At 44.0% G+C, this 22,822-nt stretch overlaps 2 protein-coding genes and 1 long non-coding RNA gene across 6 annotated transcripts in view; 1 reads left to right on the top strand and 2 right to left on the bottom strand.

The window, feature by feature from the left end:
• The window catches only part of smad2 (SMAD family member 2), a 63,220-nt gene extending 56,013 nt beyond the window's left edge, over positions 1 to 7,207 (bottom strand). For both annotated transcript variants that reach the window (XM_042336063.1, XM_042336072.1), the window contains exon 1: positions 6,812 to 7,207. In XM_042336063.1, coding sequence (XP_042191997.1) covers positions 6,812 to 7,113 — 302 coding nt within the window. In that variant the 5' untranslated portion in view covers positions 7,114 to 7,207. The remainder of the gene's footprint in view (positions 1 to 6,811) is intronic.
• The window catches only part of LOC121849380, a 28,941-nt gene continuing 13,142 nt past the window's right edge, over positions 7,024 to 22,822 (top strand). Inside the window, exon 1 of the long non-coding RNA XR_006085200.1 lies at positions 7,024 to 7,100. This is a non-coding gene — a long non-coding RNA (uncharacterized LOC121849380). The remainder of the gene's footprint in view (positions 7,101 to 22,822) is intronic.
• LOC103187352 (zinc finger and BTB domain-containing protein 7C) overlaps positions 16,749 to 22,822 on the bottom strand; it is a 72,497-nt gene continuing 66,423 nt past the window's right edge. For all 3 annotated transcript variants that reach the window (XM_007906802.2, XM_007906804.2, XM_007906803.2), the window contains one exon: positions 16,749 to 18,766. In XM_007906802.2, coding sequence (XP_007904993.1) covers positions 18,166 to 18,766 — 601 coding nt within the window. In that variant the 3' untranslated portion in view covers positions 16,749 to 18,165. The remainder of the gene's footprint in view (positions 18,767 to 22,822) is intronic.

Here is a 22,822-nt window from a genome sequence, read left to right as displayed (position 1 = left end):
GGAGTTCAAAAGGGTGGGGAAGGAAAGCTGAAGAACTGACCGCCAATAGTGAGGCAGTGGACATGGAGGGAACAGGCTTAATATGGTGTTGCAGAGGTAGGGAAACAAAATCATGGAAGGCTTTAAAAGTGAGGATGATAATTTTAAACTCAATTCTCTGAGGGATGGTGAGCCAGTGGAGCCAGGGGGTGGGGGGATTGGTTCTTAGTACGGAGGAGGACACAAGCACGAGCTGAATAATCTGTAGCTTGTGGAGGGAAGAGTTGAGAAATCCAGCAAGAAGGGGACCTTGTAGGTGATGAATGCAAGAATGAAGGTCTTGGTGATAACTTAACTCATATTTAAACCACTGTAATTTTAGATAAGATCTAGTATATAAATGTAATTTCAAGCTCCTGCCCGTGGGAGATTTTCAGAAACTTATTTAGTGAGGAATAACGGGCATTACTACAAACTCTTTCAGAAAATGTGAACATTCCACAAATTGTGTATATTAGATGGTGCTACTAATATGCTGCTAGTCATTATTGTGTTTCACCTTTCCACCCCATCCCAACCCTTTTAAATACTCATGTAGGTGTCAATTTCTCTTTTAAAAAACCCTTGTAGCCAGGGCTTCTAATTGCTATCTCGAGATCTCTGCTGGAAAGTTCACATGTGACTGTAAACTGAGATCAACGTTGACTTAGCTGTGATAGTCCATGGTTAAATAACTTCTGATACTCATTGACATGCTCATAGATGAACAATTGCCTCCTGGTAAGGTACCAAGAGCAGCTGGCAACCATAGTATTCCCACACTAAAACTAGTGAATACTCTATCCTGATGTATTGGTGCAAAAAGAGTGGCTTTCTAAGATACACCAGGAAGCCTAATAGGTTTGAGTCTTTTCTGAGATGGGAGACTAAATACTACAATTGACCTAGCATCCCTGGGATCGGGGTGAAAAGTCAGCTGTTTCCAATTTTCCAATAGTTGCAAAATTCACAACGGAACAGTTGAATAGGACATCAGAGGATCACTGCCACCTGCTGAATCGTCCCTGGTAACATTCACCATCTTCAGTACTGGAGGGTATGAGGAAGAGAGGGAAAAAACACCGTATATTCATGCAGTACCATTTGACAACATACTCTACAATACTCCCACAGTGCAGGGTTCTTAATTTAATGCAGACACACAAAGTGATGGTATGGAGGAAAAGGGGAGAATGATTTTTTTGAAATCACCTTAGAAGCACTGCCACTTGTTATCAGGCACGATAAGTGGACGGACAAGTAAAACGAAAATTGTTTATCCCCCCGAAAACTATTGAAACACTAAGTGTGACAAATATACTTTCTGAATTTTACAAACTTACAAATGACTTCAATTATAAAAAGAATTACAAGATAGGGGAATACCACAAACATCGCTTATCCACCGTATAACTTTAGACTTGCTACCACCTCATATATTTCATCTAGGTCTAGTGACACAGCTTATCAAAGCGCCTTTCACATAGAGTACATCTATCTCAAAGTGCTTTACACAGAGTGAGTGGGAACCCAAGCAGTGAGATAGGATAAGAGGCCATACAAGCAGCCAAATAAATTGTGAATGGGCAAAGCAGAGGGCTTTCAGACACAGCTCAAGAAGATCAGAGTAAAATAGTACTTCTACATGCTGGATTTGGATTATTGGGGTGCAAGGGAAGAAGGAAAGGAAGGCAGAAGGAAACAACCCCAACTAACAACACTTTGCATTTCTATAGTGCTCTTCACAGGGGTAAGCATCTGAGTGCTTAACAGTAGTGGAGCTCGACGCTGAGCCAGGAGGAGGTGACCGTAGGATGATTGAGGACACTATTCCAACCAGAAGGAGGAGAAATTGGAAAAATATTGATTTTCCCTGGGAATGGGGCCAAACATCCTCAAAACATTTCATTAACACTATGGAGGTAATAAGATGAACTAAAATGTTTCTACAAGTTGCTTCCTTGTCTGTATAATAATAATCCTTGCATTTAAGTTCAAGATCCTGGTCCTCAACTTCAAAGCCTTGCTCCTCCCTATCTCTCTCCTAGCAACCTGTCCGCTCCCTCCACACGGCAGGCTCCAGCCTGCTATACGGCCCCCACCATTGGCGGGGTGGCCTTCAGCCTCTCTGCCCCCACCCTCTGGAACTCCATCCCATAAGATAACATGTCGGAGCAGGAATAGGCTATTCGGCCATTCGAGCCTGCCCCGCCATTCAATCATAGCTGATCTTCTAATCTAACTCCAGCTAATAAACCTGACCCTGCCTTATCCCCATATCCCTTAATCTCTTTTGCAATAAGAAATCTATCTATCTCAGTCTTGAGATATCCCACAGTCCCTCCACCTAGCCTCCTCCCTTATCTGCTTCAAGACCCATCTCAACACCCTCCTCTTTGACCGTAATTTCGATCACTCACCTACCGGTCCTGCTCTACACCCCTCCTGATCCCAATCACAAGCTCGGGTGCAGAGCCAGCACCTTGGGACTTCCTCCTGATGTGAAAGGCACTATGCAAATGTAATTTGTTGTAATTAAGAACATGAAGCACCATAAAGATCTTTTACAAAATCAATGACAAATTTTCAAAATGGCATCCGAAGCAGTTTTAAGAGTCCGCATTTCTTACCCGATATGAACATCACCAGTCTTCTTTTTAAAAAAAAGTTGCAGCGGCATTTTTTAATAATAATTATTGAAAAGTCACATTAAAATAATTACAACAACAACAAAATTACATTTGTAAAGCGCCTTTCACGTCGGGAGGACCACCCAAGGCACTGGACAGAGTTATGGACCCGAGCTGGGGGTCGGGGTGGGGGAGGGCAGGGGGGGAAAGCAGGGAGATCGAAAGTACGGTCGAAGAGGAGGATCTTGAGATGGGTCTTGAAGGAGGCAAGGGAGGAGACATGTCGAGGGACTGCGGGATGGAGTTCCAGAGGGTGGGGGCAGATTGGCAGGGGACATGAAGAAGGCCGAAACCAGCTGAGCGGAGGGAGCTAACAGGACGGTAGGAGGTCAGGAGGTAGGGGGGAACAAGACCGTGAAGGGTTTTGAAGGTGAGGACCATGATCTTGTGATCTCCGTGTGATGGGAAGCCAGTGAAGTTGGGTAAGGATGGGGTTGTTACGTCGCTGAATCTAGCGCGGGAGAGGACACAAGCTGCAGAGTTCTGGATGATCTGCAGCCTGTGGAGGGAGGAGTTGGGGAGACCGACAAGCAATGAGTTTGAATAGTCGAGCCTGGATGTAACGAAGGCATGTATGAGGATTTCAGTGGCCTGCGGTGTGAGACAGTGTCGGAGCCGGGCAACACTGCGGAGGTGGGGGAAGGCAGAGCGGGTCATGGCACAGATGTAGGGTAAAAAGAACAGTTGAGGGATAGCTTATAGTCTTAGTAAGCTTAAGAATTGTCAAAATTTATAAAAATTATCCTTGCATTTGATATAGCACCTTTCACGTCAAGAGGGTGTCTGTCTTAAATAGCTTCATGGGATTCATACTGTAAAGTGCAGTAACTATTTTATAGGCAAGTGCTGCAGAACAAATTACACACAGCAATGTCCCTCAAATAGCCAACTAGGCCAGGGTGGTCCAAACTTTTGGCAGCTGAGGGCCGAGTCCCCTATTTGAGAAACGTCCACGGGACACTTAAGCAATATTTTTGAGTTTCCCTTCCAGAAATACAACATATAGGTTATGAAGGAAGTGGGTGGGCCAGATGAAATGGGGAGGGGAGGGAGCGGGGATGGATTCGGCCATCAGTTGGACCACCCTGACCGAGGGGATTGTTGACCAGGTCCCATGGAGCAACTCTATTCTCTTTTTGAACAGTGTCAACGGATTTTTCACTGTCCATCTGAACAGGCATACAGGAACCGATTTCATGTTTTAAAGTTTTGTGCATTTATATTAAGGAAATAATATTGCAACAAACTCTTCCTTTTATTCGAAACAATTTTTTTTATTAAAATGCATCATAAAATCTCAGTTGGTCCAAGCGCATTCTAAAAGTTAAGACTGCAATAATTCTTTCCTAAAGAATTATTCATAAAGACAATGGATTTTTAAAATTAAATTAACTTTCAGAATTAAGACAAACTGTGCATTCCTTAACTACTGTATTAAAAGGGAAACGTTAGAGCATTCCTTAAGCTTTTTTTAACATAAGATCTATTGAAATTAAAGCTGCAGAGTTGTCAGACTCTCTCAATCATCAAGTCTAAATGACACTTTGACTTATAAACTTCACTAAAAGGCATTGAAATAAAACTTTCAGAGTCAACCAGGTTCTGTTGCAACCACCTGTCCCCTCCTTCAGACTTAAAAATGCACTGAAAGAAACATTTCAGAGCTGACCTATGTGTATATAAAACAGCATGGGAAAAGATTGAAACATCTCTCCTTTAAATTAAATTTTTATTTTAATATAAAATGCACTGAAATAACGTTTGAGGTGTTTCACAATCATGCATGTCTTATATAGAGAAAAGAAACAAGGGAAAAGGTTGCAAATAGTCTATTAGACTTGGGAATTGCAAATTTTATTAAAATGCTTTGAAATATATGTTTTAGAATTATCCTGAATTGAACTCTGCATGTTTTTAAAAAACTAAAATATTTTAAAAAGAGGACAAGATTACACCAATTACGCTTAAGCCTCAACTTTATTATTAAAAATGCACTGTTGAGTTTCAAAGCTGACCAACTTCTGTGCACCCTTATTACAAAACATTTGAAAAGAAAACAACCCAACACAAGACTTGAGCGATAATTTAGATTAAATTCCACTCTAAAACCTATGCATTATAACAAACTATAAAAATACACTAAAATAAAACCGACAGCATTAAGTTTTCAATAAAAATAAAACATTTATATACTTTTTTAAAAATCACAAAATTACAAGCACACCAACCTCACACTTCTAAATTCACTTAAAAATATTAGACTGCAATGAAATAAGACCATATAAATCTAACCCAAGCTCCTGTATCCTCTTTTTATAAATAAGAGACCAAATTGCACATGAACACAATGCCAGAACAAAGTTAAGAGTTAAAGAGATAGGGGAGAGAAGGAGGGGAAGAGAAGATGAAGGAAGGAGGGAAAGGGAAGAATGGAAAGAGAGAGGAAATGAGGGAAAAGAGGGGAAGGAAGCGTGGAAGAGGGGAAGGAAGGAGAAGGGAAGTAGAATAGAGGAGAGATTGGGAAGGGGGAAAAGAGATAGAGGGAATAGAAAGAGAAAGAAGGGGGAGATGGGGAAGAGAAGGGGGAGATGGGGAAGAGGAGAGGAGAGAAGGAAAGGAGCGGAGGGAAGAGGAGAAAGAGGGACGTATGAGAGAGTCAAGAGAAGGAGGGCAGAGAGGGAAGAGGAGAAGGAGGGAAGAGAAGGAGGGGAGAGAGGGAAGAGAAGGAGAGGAGAGAGAGGGAAGAGAAGGAGGACAGAGAGGGGAGGGGAGGAGAAGGAGGGCAGAGAAGGAGGGGAGAGAGGGAAGAGAAGGAGGGGAGAGGGGGAGGAGAAGGAGGGCAGAGAGGGAAGAGGAGGAGAAGGAGGGAAGAGAAGGAGGGGAGAGGGAAGAGAAGAAGGGGAGAGGGAAGAGAAGGAGAGGAGAGAGAGGGAAGAGAAGGAGGGGAGAGAGGGGAGAGAAGGAGGGGAGAGAGGGAAGAGAAGGAGGGGAGAGAGGGAAGAGAAGGAGGACAGAGAGGGAAGAGGAGGAGAAGGAGGGAAGAGAAGGAGAGGAGAGAGGGAAGAGAAGGAGGGGAGAGAGGGAAGAGAAGGAGAGGAGAGAGAGGGAAGAGAAGGAGGGGAGAGAGGGGAGAGAAGGAGGGGAGGGAGGGGAAAGAGAAGGAGGGGAGAGAGGGAAGAGAAGGAGGGGAGAGAGGGAAGAGAAGGAGGACAGAGAGGGAAGAGGAGGAGGAGAGAGAGGGAAGAGGAGGAGAAGGAGGGAAGAGGAGGAGAAGGGGGGAAGAGAAGGAGGGGAGAGAGGGAAGAGAAGGAGGGGAGAGAGGGAAGAGAAGGAGAGGAGAGAGAGGGAAGAGAAGGAGGGGAGAGAGGGGAGAGAAGGAGGGGAGGGAGGGAAAGAGAAGGAGGGGAGAGAGGGAAGAGAAGGAGAGGAGAGAGAGGGAAGAGAAGGAGGGGAGAGAGGGAGAGAAGGAGGGGAGGGAGGGGAAAGAGAAGGAGGGAGAGAGGGAAGAGAAGGAGGGGAGAGAGGGAAGAGAAGGAGGACAGAGAGGGAAGAGGAGGAGGAGAGAGAGGGAAGAGGAGGAGAAGGAGGGAAGAGGAGGAGAAGGAGGGAAGAGAAGGAGGGGAGAGAGGGAAGAGAAGGAGGGGAGAGAGGGAAGAGAAGGAGAGGAGAGAGAGGGAAGAGAAGGAGGGGAGGGAGGGGAAAGAGAAGGAGGGGAGAGAGGGAAGAGAAGGAGGGGAGAGAGGGAAGAGAAGGAGGACAGAGAGGGAAGAGGAGGAGGAGAGAGAGGGAAGAGGAGGAGAAGGAGGGAAGAGGAGGAGAAGGAGGGAAGAGGAGGAGAAGGAGGGAAGAGAAGGAGGGGAGAGAGGGAAGAGAAGGAGAGAGAGAGAGGGAAGAGAAGGAGAGGAGAGAGAGGGAAGAGAAGGAGAGGAGAGAGGGAAGAGAAGGAGGGATGGGATAGGCGAGGAGAGAGAGAGAGGGGGAAGGAAGGAGCGGAAAGAAGATGAGAGAGCGTGAAGGAGGGAAGAGAAGCAGAGAGAGAGAGAGAGAGCGCGAGGCGGTGTTGGCCTCCCCGCAGGCCCGGCCCCGGCCCCGGCCCCGCTTACCTGGGGATGGTGACACACTTGGTGTTGCAGTTCTGGGTGGTGATGGCCTTCTCCAGCTCGTCCAGCTGCCCCGTCTTCTTCAGCTTCTTCACCAGGCTCTTGACGGCTTTCTCGCACCATTTGTCGTCCTGACCGTTATTCTGCGGCGGCGGCGGCGGCTGCTGGGACGGGGACGAGGAGGACGAAGAGGAGGAGGAGGAGGAGGGCGAGGGGGAGGCGGAGGAGGGCGACTGCGGCTCGGCGCCTTTCTTCCAACCCAACAAACGCTTGACGATAGGCGGGGTGAACGGTAAGATCGACATGGCCGGGGCCCGGGGGGCCGGGACCTCCTCCTCTCTCCCCGGTCGGCGGTGGTGGCGTGGATAGAGAACAGAGAGAGAGAGAGGGAGAGTGTCGGCCGCTGAGGACGGCAGCGGGACCGCGGTGGTGGGTGGTGGGGGGGGCGGGGGAGAAGCGGCGGGAAATCTCCGGCTCCCAACGGTCCTAACGGCCGCTCCGACGCTTCAAATATTCAAACCGTCCGGGCGCCGCGCGCTCGCCAACCGCCAGCCGCCCGCTCGAGGGGAAGGAGCCGGTAAGGAGCCGCTGCGTCGCCTCCTCGCGCCACAAAGAAGCGGCTTATTTTTTTTCTTCTTCAAATTCTTCTTTAAAAAAAGCTTTCGCCTTCCAACTGACCGCAGATCAATCTTTTTTATATAAAAAAAACTATGCTCATTGTTTACACCGCTCCGCTCCCCGACCGCCCCGATCTCTCCCCCTCTCTCTCCCTCTCCCTCTCCTCCCTGTGATTGACGGCGGCCGCCGCTCAACCTAACCTCACCTCACCTCACCGGCCGCTCGCGACCTGGAAATCCCGCCTTCTCTCCCCCCCCCCCCCCGCGCCGCCCACACACGGGCGTCGGACGCTTCTTCCCGGGCGCTGGTTGGTCGAGTGACGTGGCGCGGCGTCCCGGTTCCGCGTTGTGATTGGAGCGCGCCGCCGTCAATCATCCTGGGCGGGGCGGGCCGGGCCGGGCGCGCGCGCGGGGGGAGGGGGAAAGATCCGGTGGAATCAGGTTTGGTTGACGCTTCGGACGAGAGAAAAAAAAACTTTTTGTGTGGCGCCGCAGCACCGCCCAGGAGGAGGCCGGTATCCTGCCGCCGTGCGTGACTCTGCAATGTAGTGCGGGGAGGATGAGGGTGTGAGATTGACGGCGAGAATGGAAACGGCTTCAAATTAAATGAATTCGGTGTCCGAAGCTATGGCGGATCGTATACGGTGGTGGGGGAGGTGTGTGTGTGTGTGTGTGTGTGTGGAGCTGCTCCCTCCGCCATGTCAATCGGCTCCAACCTCAATGGCGGTGTCGCTCAGTCACTCACTCACTCACTGACGTTCAAACCCTTTCCCACCTTTATCTTCCTCGTCCTCCTGAGTGACGGTCCCGGTTGGGAAAACTGCCGCCGCTCCCGAGGGCACACGTCGTTTTGCCGACGACTTTGAAATCCGTTTCGCCCACAGTCAGTGCGTTGGGGATTGTTTTCATCCACAAAAAAAAATGAAAAGTTTTTTTTGGGGGGAAACTCAATCCACTCCTTGTGCCTTCGGTGCTTCGGAAAACACTGTTCCATCCATCTGTGGCCCCGAGAAATAACCTCTTAGTGATAATACTTGTGTTTGATACAGCGCCGTATCACGTCGATAAGATCTCCGCAGTGAAATCCTGCGATGCTCTATCGAGATATCCTTCGGACGTGAAAACGCGACATAAAAGGCTTTGAGACGTCTCAATGGCGTGATACGGACTTATATCAAATGCAACGATTATTATCATCTCCAAACGCTTCACAGAACTTACTGTAAAGTGAATCGACTATTATTTTGTGGGCGAAATGTGGCAGCCGATGGCATTCAGCCGCGTCCCATAAAAAGTCGTGGATTGAGTGACCAAATTACTATGAGTAATAAGCCTTGGCTTTTATACAGCACCTTTCATATCAGAAGGATGTCTCGAAAGAGCACTACAGGTTTTTACTGTGAAGTAAAAATGGACTATTTTGTAGGCAAACGTGGTAGCTATCCTGCACACATCAATATGCTTTATCAGTTCATTTTTTTAAATTGCCATCAAGCAAACCAATGGAAAACTCCATGTTCCAGACAACGACCATAAAATTACACTTGTATAGCATCCTTCACGTCGGAAGGACATCCCAACGCTCTGGACAATCAGTGTTTTGGACCCAAGCCGGGGGTTCGGATCGGGGAGGCTAGAAGGCAGAGAGGAAGGTGGGTGACCGAAGGTATGGTCAAAGAGGAGGGTCTTGAATAAGGCAAGGGAGGGGGCAAGACGCACGGACTGCGGGATGGAGTTCCAGAGGGTGGGGCAGAGAGGCTGAAGGCCCTTCTGCCATTGGTGGGGCAGGCAAGGCGGGGGATGTGAAGCAGACTGGAGCCCGCTGAGCGGAGGGAGTCAGCAGGTTGATAGAGGATTAGGAGGTCGTAGAAGTAGGGAGGAAGTAAGGCCATGGAGGACTTTAAAGGTGAGGACCAGGATCTTGAACTGTATCCTCTGTCTGATGGGAAGCCAGTGGAGTCAGGCAAGGATGGGGGTGTTAGGGTCACAGAGCCTGGTATGGGAGAGGGCACAGGCTGCAGAGTTCTGGATGATCTGCAGCCTATAGAGGGAGGAGTTGGGGAGGCCAACAACTAGGGAGTTTGCGTAGACGAGACTGGATGTTATGAGGATGTATGAGGGTTTCGGTGGCCTGCAGTGTGAGACAGTGGCGGAGCCGGGCGATGTTTCGGCAGTGGGGGAAGGCAGAGGAGGTTATGCATAGATGTGGGGCAGAAGTGATAGTTGAGGTTCAAACTAAACGCCAACAATCCGGATTGGCTCAGTAAGGTGGAGTGTGCAACCATGGATGGTGATGCTGTCAGCGCCTGAGGTGTGGAGGCACTGATGGGAACCAATCAGGAGAGCCTCGGTCTTGTTGACGTTCAACTGAAGAAAGTTAGCTCTCATCCAGGACTTGATGTCTGACAGACAGATAGTTTAATGTTTAACCCGGCAGAATCCCATTCACCGCACTCATTAATTTACTCACAAGAGTGAGCAAGATTGCAGCACCAAACCGCTAGACAGACCAAGCTTCATGGGACCAATTGTTTTGTCTCATTGTAAAGTTTGTTTTGTGTTTTCTTTAATCGGGTTTCGATGTTGATTTCCACTTCCCATTAACCATTCACACAGATCTCATTAGTAACTCACCAGATCACTGCTGTTCGGGAATGCTGGGAGCAGGATCCACATTAACTTTGAAGAGGGATATCTAAAAAGGAACCATTTGAAGAAGAGGTATGGGGATGAGGCAAATAAAATGGGACTCAATGGGTTACTCTTTCAAAGAACCATAATGGGCCAAATGGCCGTGTTCTGCCATGTAAGGTTCTATGCCTCACCACAAACGGCTATTGAAGCTAAGTTCATATGAGCATTTAAAAGAGAAATGGATGAATACTTTGTTCCTTTAATGCTTAGAAAAAGTAACATGAAAGGGTATAGAAGAAAGAGTGGGAAATGAAACTGAAGTAAAGTGCAGTCTCGCACGAGCAAAGACACAATGGAGACAGTCCTAATTAAAGGGAAAACCTATGGTGAGATCCTGAATAAAATGAGAGGTCACAGGCTCGGGGGTATGTAAAGGGTAAGTTTACGGCTGCCACCAGGATGTATTTCTTTGCACAGATGGTGACAACAGCTGGAACAGGTTACCAGAAATAGTGGTCAAGGACTAATTTAAGAAATATCTTAATGCTGTAATGGTGGGAATGTTCTAGAAGGGTGAGAGCCTTGTATGGCCTCTTGATACAAACCTCTCTTGGGATCTTGAGAAATCGTTAGCGTTTTTATAAACTGTGGGATGAAGTAAAACTGAAGAGAATCTCTGCTGGACATGTGCAGAGGGGGAAGCTCATCCTTGAAGCTTTATTTATACATATTCAGAATGGCGGGGGAGAACGCACTGTGTAACAGAACAAACTTGGGAATGAGTACCAGTCTCAAGGGCAGTCTGCAGATAAAACCAACACAGTCAGTGGGCTGAAATAAATAACATTCATCAACTGCAATCCATGAAATGTAACATTTGCTTAGGGGAATGTTGAGTCTGCAAAGCAAAAGTCAAGCTACAATTTTTTTTTGCCATGAGGTGCTTTTTTTCTATCACCTTTTTCTTTCAGTGGCAGTTTGACTGAGTTGGTAGCACTCTTGCTTCTGGGTTTGTAGGTTGTGGATCTAAGTCCCCACAGTTGGTATTGAGCTCACAGTCCAGGCTGATGCCCCAGTGCAACACTGGAAGCATTGCATTGTCTGTCCTTTAAATGAGCTGTGAAATCAAAGTCCATCTATTCATTTCCAGCTAGATCTTAAAAATCCAGTGGCACTATTGGAAAACAGAAGTTTCTCCCATTGCCCTGGATAACAATCCCACAGAAAATTGGTGATTCATCTTGTGGGTTTTAACTAGGCTGCCTCGTCATTAAATGTGATGACTCAAACTGGGGTATGGTTCCACAAGCACCAGTGGTTATCATTTAGCTGTGAGCCTTGACAGTGAGTGCCAGCAGGTGATTCGCACACCATAGCTAAGACACAACCATGCACATGTTTCCAGCAGTTATTAGATATCAAAATCAAGTTACCTAACTCAGTAGTTATTCCTCCTTAACAAACCTGAGTTGCAAAGAAAGTGCCATCTAACAAAAACGTTCTTATATATAACACTCCCAGGACCTGCCAGTTCAGTATCTGAAATAAATGCCCGTGTGAATCATTAATTACACTGGTCTCTACGCACATCTGTAATGGTCTTCATCCATTAAATTATATACAGAATTTCAAAACAAACTTGTCAAAGTTTTGGTAATGAAAAGTATTCATGGTTGTTACATGATGAGATAGATATGTTCAAGATTTTTTTGAAGACATTGGATGGACAATGAGATGGACAAAAGGACCTTAAAATTAGAGAAGAACTGAGCAGGACTGAGGCAAGATGACTGAGTGATATTATTTTGGACAGGAAAGCCAGAGATGCGGAAATGATTCACAGGTTGAAGAAAGTAATGTATAAATGATCAAAAAGAGAAGTTGGATGAAGGGTAGTGCATGGACTGGCATTCAGTAGAGCAAGCTTGATGGACCAAATGGACCACTCTCATTCCTCAATTCTTAGGTATTATGTATATCGACACCTGCCTGATACTGTTACTGTTTTGACAGATCAAATAGATCGCGAGAGGATCCAATGTTCATCGTCTGCTTGAATAATGACACAGGGAAACCCCATTTTAATACAGTATCTTGGATCAAAAAAGTGAAGACATTGGTTATAAAGGGGCAGCAAAATTAGATGGTTACTAGTCCTGGATCGTTAGGTTGCCGCTGACATCATGTCTGGCTGGTCAGCCACGATTCTAGCACAAACCTGTTGCAGCTCTGGTTGCTTACAGCACATATGACGTGAAAATATCTGATTGATCTAGAAACCTGAAGTGTACCACAGTTACAGTATTCGCAATGTTTTAAGCAAATGTTTGCTCTAATACTGTAGGTGGTCAGGTGGGATTGACGTTTAATCATTGCCTTTGAAGTACAGTATATCTATAATGTTGGGCTATGGGATGTAGGATATCCCGCATCCACAATGGGTTCAAAGTAAGACAGCTTAATAATGTTCCATAATCCTAAAAGATCCTAATACATTTTAAGGAAAATGTTCTTACAACCTCGGTGTGGTCAGGCTAGAGCACAGTACAATTTGAGAACCGACCGCAGCGTCTTTTGGGTGAGGGAGGGGTACCAGGTAACATTCCTGTCTGATCATTATCCAGCCATCACATAATTGGAGTTATCTAGTTATGTGAAACACATACCAGAATGTAGTCACCACACAGACACAGGAGAGCAGGACTAGAGATAGGCAGAGTGTGGAAGAGGGGAGTGAGTGGGTTCAGTCTCTTACATCCACCTATATGAGGAAAGAAGACATCACAGTAATATTGAAGTCGAACAACAAATGTACTTTGGAATCAGCCCAATCATAATAACCTTTACGGTCCTTTAAATGTATAATTTTCTGCCACAAACCACAGTTCAGGTAGAGTCCAGACATGCTTGGAATGTGTGCTCTGTTTTAAAATCAGGAATCAATTAAAGGTCATTGAAAAGAATGATAGTCACTCCCAGTGATCGGTGTAAGTTCATTCAGCCTCTGGTCTGAACACGTTGGAGCTCAGACACCAGAAAATCTGACAAGAGCCCCATCTGCTGGTAACGTTAGGAAGTATTGTGTTGTCTCTCAGTTGTAGACCAGTTGAGAATTATATCCCAAGTTATGTTGAGGCTACTGGTACCCCGAGTCAACCATAGATTAAGCTGCACGTAGAATCAGCTGGTCATTGAGCTCGTTCCTGCCAAGATGAACTTCTGAACTTTAAAGAAGTTTGGTAACTATCCTTCCAGAGCTGTAAGTCTTCCAATCCATCCAAACGTTTATTAAATCAACCACGAGACAACAGCAGACATTCATATACCCTCAGCGTGCAATTGTTTAACCAGCTATTACCAAACTTCCATCAAGCAAATATCAGGCACTTTGGTCAGACAAAATACAGTAAACTCCTGATAACTCATCATTCCAAGAGAAAAAGGCTGTTATCCAGAGTGATGAGTTAGGTGTATCATATGATGATAATAGTCCTTATATTTACAAAGCGTCTTATCAAGTCATTGAGATGTCTCAAAGTGCTTTACAGAATATACTGTAAAGTGAATTGACTGTCTATTTTGAATGCAAAATGCACCAGCCAATTGCACACAACAGTGTCCCACAGTCAAAATATTTTTTTATTTATTTGAAGGGATTATTATCCCCAGAAAGCAATCCACCAATCCACTGACAACTGGGTTGCTGCTCACTGCTGGGTAAACAGAGGGATGTGGAAACTTGCCTAAGATATCGCCCCACCTAGGAATCAAATCCAGGTCTTCTCGCTTGCGAGGTGAGCACTACCAACATGCTACAGAACTCCAATGACAAGTTAAGCCAGTGTTGAGTTAGCAGGAGTTTACTGTATATGGACATTTCCATCAGATAAATAATTAAGCAAATATCAGTCGCTATAGAAATAATATCACAGAAGACTATTCGGACACTGACCCTTCGTTGGTGCTAGCTTCCCTGTTATTTCAATCCCAATTCCCTGCTTTCCCTATAAACTTTCTTCCTCTTCAAATGCATATCCAATTCTCTCATAAAAATTCTGATGGTCTTATCCTCAATCGCCAGGATCAGATGCAGAGATGGCAGTTAGTGGTTATGAAGTAGTGGACACGCAACAGGGAAGAAGCCAGACGTTGTGACATGATAATTTATAAACATTATTTCTTGGCAATACATTTCCTACCCATGTTCGAAATTTAAATGATCTTTTTTCCAATAAAGCCTCTGCATTTCCAGATACACAGATCAAAAAATAAACAAAGTCATTACCTGTCGAGCCACAATTCTGGAGTATTCTGTACACACTATAACATGGGAGATTCCAGCTCTGGGTTTGAATTGCATTTAAAATTTGAAGACACGGTGAGATGTTTGATTGAGTCCCCAGCAGCACTGGGATAATAATAATCCTTGCATTTGATATAGGCCTTCATGTCTTTGAGATGTCTCAAAGCACTTCACAGAATATACTGTAAAGTGAATTGACTGTATATTTTGTGGGTGAGATGTGACGTTGCTACAACAACAACAAATTACATTTGTATAACACCTTTCAAGTCGGGGGGATGTCCCAAGGTGCTGGAGGAGTATTTAAGAAAGTAAGAGTATTAATGGGATACAGAGAAAAAGCAGGAAAATGGGATTAGAAAGTTGGTTGAGGCCAGGATACTAGACTCATTTAAAAATGCTTGATGTTATGATGGGCAGATGGTAGGGTCGGTATTCTGCAAGGCTGAAATCCAATTGGCCAAAGAGCTTTCTTCATCCAAACCAATCTTGTGTGATTTACTTTGACATAACAAAACAATAGAGCAGGTTCAATGGGCTGAATGACCTCCTGTTCCTAATTGGCCTATTTCACTGTCTGGTGGTAAGGAATGAACATTTGCTACCTGGAAAAAGGTCAGAGAATAGCAGCAAGGAGAGCCATAGGTAGTCCTGGATGTAGTGGGATCTTCCAGTGCTTGCCTTATCCTCATTCCAAGGACATAACAGCAAACAACCAATTACATTTGTAAAGCGCCTTTCATATTGGTAGGACGTCCCAAGGTGCTGGAAATAGGACCATTAATATCCCCCCTTTAAGTGGCCACTAAGCTGCTTCAGAGGTAAAATGAAATGGATCATGACATGAGGGTTGACATAATGGCCACAGATTGCATGAACATACTCAGAAGTGGGGACTGCCCATCCTTTGCAATGCATGACTTTTCACACAGAGGCTGTGAGAAGATGGAACGCACTGCCCTCAGAAGGATGTTTAAAAGATCTTGGATAAGAGAAACTGAGAAATGGGACTGAAATATCTATTGTGAAGTAAGAAAATGGTGCATCAGGCTCAATGGGCAGAACAGCTTCCTCCTGTTACTATAAAAAGGAATGTGAGCATCCCAAATGCAATATTCAACAACAAGTTGCATTTATATAGAGCCTTTCACATAAGGACATCCCAAAGTGCTGGATAATCAATGGTTTGCACCCAAAATGGGATGCAAATTAAGACTTGTGTTATTTAGATTTATAGATCTACCAAGCAGTATAAAATTCCTCATCGCTGGTAAATCTCAAACAAAAACATGGAAGTCGTTTCCATTCTTGGTTCACTGTTCGAAAGTCAGCACCAATTTTACCGTTTTATATAATTTTACTATTTTATATAAAAGTGAGCGTACATCACATAACCAATACAATCACAGAAATATATGTATTAGATCGAGGAAAGTACTTGGGTTTTTTTTTTAGTGCCTCACCATTTCTGAAAGCACTTGTCCAAAATAGATTCTTGTCCTTCACTATTACACAGGTCAGTCCCTTCACCTCCTCACCACAGCTCTGTGTTAAATAAAACATATGTTCCTTATCCCTCTGTAAAATATGTGATCTTTAAAAATGGCCACTTTCAATTTTGTAAAAAAACCCAAGTACTTTCCTCGATCTAATACATATATTTCTGTGATTGTATTGGTTATGTGATGTACGCTACTTTTTAAAAAGCAGAAGTGTAACAGGAAATAAACCAGATGACAAAATCCTAAAGCCTTGCACATTTTCTGAAAGTGTCCTTTCAAGTAGGAATTTGTATTGATACTAATTCCCTTAAGAACAGGTGAGTGATACTGAGTGACCAGCCAAGCAGTGCATCTATCCCCAGATTGATAGAACAAAGTGATACTGTGCAGTTTAGTATCAAGGCTGAGGTTTACTAGGGCCGCTGCATGGTGGAATAACCACAGCATCCCCTGCTAGTTATCTAAACGTTAAAATGCAAGTGCTTTTTGAAAAGAAAAACATTCACACTGCTTTTTGGTAGCAAAATCGAAACAAATTGGTGAAAATATCAACTGAATCCCAGCTAGCGACAACGATCAGGACCCAACATCAAGTGACTAAAGTGCATAGAAAACGAGAAAGTTACATATTAAAAGGCCCAGGTGTATAGAGCTGTGGGCAGCAACATTTCAGGAAGAATGCCAAGGCATTAAGAGAACAGAGATTTACTAGAATACCAGGCTGAGAGGCTTTACTTATGAGGGGGTACTACAGACGGACTAGAATAGAGTCTGAAAGAAAACCCAAGGAGCACTTTGAGATATCTCGAAGACGTGATAAGGCTCTATATCAAATGCAAGGATTATTATTATTATTATCAGAAGTATTTAAGCTTATGAGGGGCTTTGATAAGGCAAATAAAGAGAACACTGTTCAGTGAGCTGATGTCCTAATATAATATAAATACATCTGTATAAATCCAAGTTGTTGTTGTCTAGAGGGCATAAATATTATTAGTATAGGGAATACTCAACCAAGAACACAAGTCGAAAATATAAAATGGGAGGGGAAAAGGTGACCAAATAGATAGCTCTTTTAGAGAGCAAGCACAGCCATGATGGGTCAAATGGCTTCCTTCGTTATTTTGATAATCATCTTAAATTTGTGCCCTCTGATGTCAAGTGGAAATGCAGTAGTTTTTATTTAATTAAAATTCTTTAAATTTGATAACAATGAAACTTAGCTTATCTAAAATGGAGCAATTGAGGTTACAGGTCGCCTGAGGGGTTAGAAACAGGAAAGGAGGTCAGAGTTCTCGCTCAAATTAGTATCCAGAGCCTCCTGCTGGAAGCTGTGTGTGTGGATGTCAGATGAGGGTATGATTTGGGATCAGCTGTGATGCCCCCATGTGGCTAAATAGATGACAACAATTGCCACTGATCCATTGCCCTTCATGTAACAGAATGTTTGAAAGCATTTAACAAATTTTGTAGTTGAGCCTAAAGGAAAATAAAATAATTATTAATAATAATGATATTGACCAAAACCCAAAAATCATTTTCAGTGTTTTGCTGGCAGGGAAAGAGGTAGCAAAACAAAGTGGTTTTGGAAGGGAGATCCAGAGAACAGGTGATAATGCAGCAAATAACAAAACAATTCTGCATGTGCCGGCAAGAGAACAGAGGCCCAACCTTTCATTGTCTCTTACTTAAAACCATCCTCTGACAATTTAAGATTGTGCAGAATTTTAAAAATTCTTAAATGTAGTATTTTTAAGAACAGGTGGAAACTGACTTCCAAACAAAGACTGAATTTAAGGTTTTTCTGTAATCTCAAATGATCTTAAAAATCTATGACAATGATTTTAAGGTTGAGATTGAAGTCAGAGTCTTGCCTCAGAGCTTTAGTTTCTGCATTCAAACTGAGGTCATTGTCCACTTTAAACACTAAGGCAAACTCGCTTGAGCTAATTAAGTGAGATACATTACATTAGAAAAATAATCCGATGTTTCTCCCACACGCAAACACATTCGGAAAGAAAGGCATGTGTTCAAGTTCACGTTAAGTTACAATATTCAAATTCTCTTTGGGTTTTGTTTTATCTCCTTCTCAGTTTAAATACAATTTATATAATAGATCGACTTCAAGATCATTCAGTGGTCCACAAAATTAATTTCTATTCAACGCTTTACACATTACAAATGTTTTATGTACAGTTAAAAGTGTAGGCTTGGCTAGGTCTTTGGGTTCTGAGTACAGGTTCTATGCCAGTTGTTCATCGTTCTTTCAAGACATTCTCAGATCCTAACCCTAGCTGCCCTCTACTGCCTGATCTCCTGCATGGGGATGGTAGGGTTAAACCGTGGGGCCCATGGGTTTCCAGTGGCAAAGTACTGCCGGGGCAGGTGAGAAAAGGCGCTGGTGTGAGACAGGGCCAAAGTGAAGATCCCCCGATTGCTCTCGTCTTCAAAGTGATTCCCGTTCAACATCCGAGCAGTGGGAATCTCCCTCTCCGGGTCCCCGCCAAAGATCCTGGAGTTAAAGAAGCTCTCAGCGTGGCTCTGCTGCAGCTTACCAGCATTGGGAAGCCTGCCCACCTCTTGTGCCAGGAAGTTGGCAGCACCTTGATCGGGTTGTGTGGCTCCCAGAGGGTACAGGAGGCTGGCGGAGCGCCAGGCGGCTGGGCGTCGCCCTCGTCGAGGCCGGGGCAAGCGGCAGCTTAACCTCTTGATGTGTCTGTGCAGGTGGTCGGAGCGGGTGAAGCTCTTGAAGCAGTGCTGGCACTGGTATGGCCGCACTCCGGTGTGAATGCGCATGTGGTTCTTCAGATCGTAGTTGTGAACGAAGCGGGCACTGCAGTGAACACAGGTGTATGGTCTTTCTCCTGTGTGCTTCCTCATGTGGATCTTCAGCTTGTCCTGTCTGAAAGCACAAACAACAACAAATTACATTTATATAGCGTGTCGGGAAGACATCCCAAGTTGCTAGACAGGGATTTGGACCCGAGCTGGAAGTTGGGATTAAGAGGGGTGGAGGGCAGGAAGGATAATAATAATAATAACCCTTGCATTTGATATAGCGCTTTTCACGTCGGGAGGACGTCCCAAAGCGCTTCACAGAACACACTGTAAAGTGAATTGACTGTATATTTGTGGGCGAATGCGGCAGCCAATTGCGCACAGCAATGTCCCACAAACAGTCGTAGATTGAAAATGACCAATTTATTATTGTTTTGGTTTTGGAGGGATTATTATTAGGCTCTGTGTGGAGTAAGGAAACTTGCCCGAGGTTTCGCCCTCTGCCTGGAATTGAATTCAGGTCTCTCACTTGCAAGGCGAGTGCTCTAACCACTGAGCTACAGGACTCCACAGTCCTGGATGGAGGTAAAAGTGTGAAGGAAAGCGTAGTGGAAGAGGAAGACCTTCAGGATATCAAAGGATATACAGGACATCACTGGAGAACACTGAGACCTTGAGCATTAACAATACAGCAGAAACCCCGAGATCTACACAAACTGGGACTGGCTACATAGAAGTTATGGAAATAGGGAAAATATAAAGACATCCTATGAAATACAATATACAGTACTAACCAAAAACTTTCATCATAAGTTATATTAGCTAGCCTTTTCTCTCATGTCTCCCACATACTGGGACAGACTCTTTCTTTCATGTCGGTTTCAATCTCTCAGTAACATTTCTGTCTGTATTTGACTCTTCCTCACACTGTCTGTTTCTCATACTGACTTGACAGCATGATAAGGTACAATATCGAATGCAAGGATTATTATTAAATGCTCTCTTTCTGGCACTGACTCTGTCAGACTTTTTTTTCCCTTTCTCACTAATGCTCTCTCTTCCCTACTCTCACTGAATAGTTTAATTTGAATTAGTGGAGATGGAGGGTGGGGGTTAAAAATCTGGAAATAAAGAGACTTGCATTGATACAGAGAATTAAGTGAACATGGTAGCTAATCTACTACACCAGCAACATCCCACAATCAAAAATGTGTATGTGGGGGAAACAAATTTGCTCAGGAAGTTGGTGTTTGCGCAAAACAAATAGAAAAACATCAGTGGGAGCTTTGGCAGCACTACATTGGTTGGCAGAGGAGATTTTTTAACTAAGAGAGTGTGGATAGCTTCCCCCAATAGCTCGGTGAGATTTTCCTGTGAGCAGCTAAGCCATAAAGACATAAAGACAGTCCAAGGGACATGGTACTGGGCTGTTAGTTGATGTCATCCAGGATAATAATAATAATAATCCTTGCATTTGATATAGCGCTTTTCACGTCGGGAGGACGTCCCAAAGCGCTTCACAGAACACACTAGAAGGTAGAGATGCTATTGGCTTCAACAATCATAGGGTAAAGTGAGAGAATATTTGTCAGGTACAATATTTGCCCGCTCTTGAGGCTTCCTTGCTAGAAATTTGCTGTGCACAATTGGCTTCTGTTTTTTGCCCACAAATTATTCATTTTACAGTATATCCTGTGAAGCGCTTTGAGATATCTCAACAATATGATTAGGCTCTATATCAAATGCAAGGATTATTATAAATTGTAAGTACGTATATCGGGTGAGGAATATACAGTTGTAATCCTCTTTACATCGAACACCCTGTGATAGTCATTGTTAAGCATCTATTTGGCCCTTGTACAAAGGTACAAGAGGGTGCCTGTCACATCTGGAGGATGTCTCAAAGTGCTTAATAGACATTACTGTAAAATGTAGTTACTATTTTAATAATAATAATAATAATGTTTGCATGTTGTGCTGGCAGGATGTCCCAAAGTGCTTCATAGGATTTACTGTGAAGTAGAGTGACTGTGTGTTTGTGGGCAAATGTGACAGACAATTTACTCACAGTAGCAACAAACAGCTATCGAGTGAGTGACCAATTTTATTTAAGGGATTGTTGGCTAAGACATCGAGAGAAACTCCCTCCTCTTTTCTAATAGTGCCATGGGATTTTTAACGTCCACCTGAACAGGCAGCTACTTTAACATCTCATCCAAAGGATGGCTACTCCAAAAATGTAACACATCCTAGCACTGACCTGGAGTGTCAGCTTAGACTGTTTGAGTTCAAGTTTTAAAGTTAGGCTTGAACCCACAACCTGCTGACTGAGGCGAGAGTGATTTCACTGAGCCAGGCTGATTTAGAGGGCGAATACAACATAGAACAAAAAAGGGAATCAAATGCTTTCAGGGAAAAGAAAATTGCAAAGCAAGAAACAAAGAGGAAAAGGAAGCAGAAAGCATCTTGTAGGTTTGCAGTCAGAATTCTGTTCAGCCTCCGTGAAGTTCCCATGTACACAGATAGGTGTCACCACAACCCCCAGGAAAGAAGATAATAATAATAATCCTTACATTTGATATAGTGCTTTTCACGTCTTCTAGATGTCTCAAAGAGCTTCACAGAATATACTGAAAAGTGAATTGATTGTATAGTTGTGGGCAAATCGCGGCAGTCAATTGCTCACAGCAGTGTCCCACAAACAGTGGTGGATTGAAACTGACCAATTTATTATTGTTTGTTTGGAGGGATTATTATTAAGATATTGCCTTTGCTGCCTGAACAACTTGATGAATGTCTCAAGTTGCTTTACGGAGATGATGGAGATCACCGAGCAGGGAGAAAAGGAGAAGAGTTTCAGTTTGAGTTAATTATAATAAATAATAATCCTGCATTTAATATAGCTCCCCATCACTCATACCTACTGCCTGGAGCTGACAGTGCTGTAACCTTGGTGTGGATCAATTCTGTTGGACAAACTGCAAATTATTTTATTTCTCTTTTGTACCTACATAAATTAAAAAACGGGTGAAAACCTTTCTGTTTCGGTCTAGGGTTTAATCTTGTAAATTGAAATTCCATTCTATGCTGAGATACCTGATCTCAGTGGGGTGAGGGAAGGAAGGAAACAGTTGGGCTCCAATTACATTCAGATATCCTTGGTCAGGAATATAAGAATAGGAGGCAGTTATTCAGCTTGATAATGACAGATCTGATAACGACTGGCTCAGGAACTGGACTAGGGACCATCACAGAGGCTTGTTTGATTCTGACAATCCGTTGCTAAACCAGTTCAGTTCCAAAGGACGCTGCTTCCCCCCCTCCGCCCCAGGAGTATACCAGTAAATATTGGAAGATGAATGGTTGGCAAAGTGCTAACACAAATATTCTCTATCATGAGACCTAATGAGGTTTCAGTTTTAAGATCATTGTACTTAAGATTGTGTCGAATTTTGGAAATTTAATGAATCCAGTCTTAATCCAGATTAATCCAGATGGAATTTAATGTGGGGAAGTGTGAAGTTATTCACCTAGGTAGCAAAAATAGAAAAACAGATTACTTTCTAGAGGGGGAGAGATTAGATAGTGTTAGTGTTCAGAGGGATTTGGGTGTCCTGTACACCAGTCTCAAAGAGTTAGTTTGTAGGTGCAGGGATGAGGGGACTGACCAATGAGGATAGGCTGAATAAACCAGGGCTATATTCTCCAGAGTACAGAAGAATTAGAGGAGATCTTATTGAAACATATAAGATTCTTAAAGGGCTGATAAAGTAGACACAGAGGGACTGTTTCCCCGGTGGGAGAATCTATAACCAGGGGTCACAGTCTTAAAATTAAGGGTCAGCCTTTTAGAACAGAGTTGAGGAAACATTTCTTCACTCAGAGGGTAGTGAATTTATGGAATTCACTCCCCAGAAAGCTGTAGATGCTCAGTCCTTGAACATCTTCAAGGCTAAGACTGAGAGATTTTTAAAAAATAGAGGGATTAAGGGATATGGGGATAGGGCAGATAATTAGAGTTAGGTCTGAAGATCAGCCATGATCTTATTGAATGGCGGGGCACAGGCTCGAGCGGTCGAATGGGCTACTCCTGCTCCTAATTCTTAAGTTCTTATGTCCTTATTTGGAATCTGGTTCTTTTAAAGAACTGTGGAAAACAGCTTATAAATGAATACTGATG

Source organism: Callorhinchus milii, unplaced genomic scaffold, assembly GCF_018977255.1.
Source record: "Callorhinchus milii isolate IMCB2004 unplaced genomic scaffold, IMCB_Cmil_1.0 Scaffold1, whole genome shotgun sequence".
Classification (NCBI taxonomy): Eukaryota; Metazoa; Chordata; class Chondrichthyes; order Chimaeriformes; family Callorhinchidae; genus Callorhinchus; species Callorhinchus milii.
This window is presented reverse-complemented; position numbering and strand designations above follow the sequence as displayed.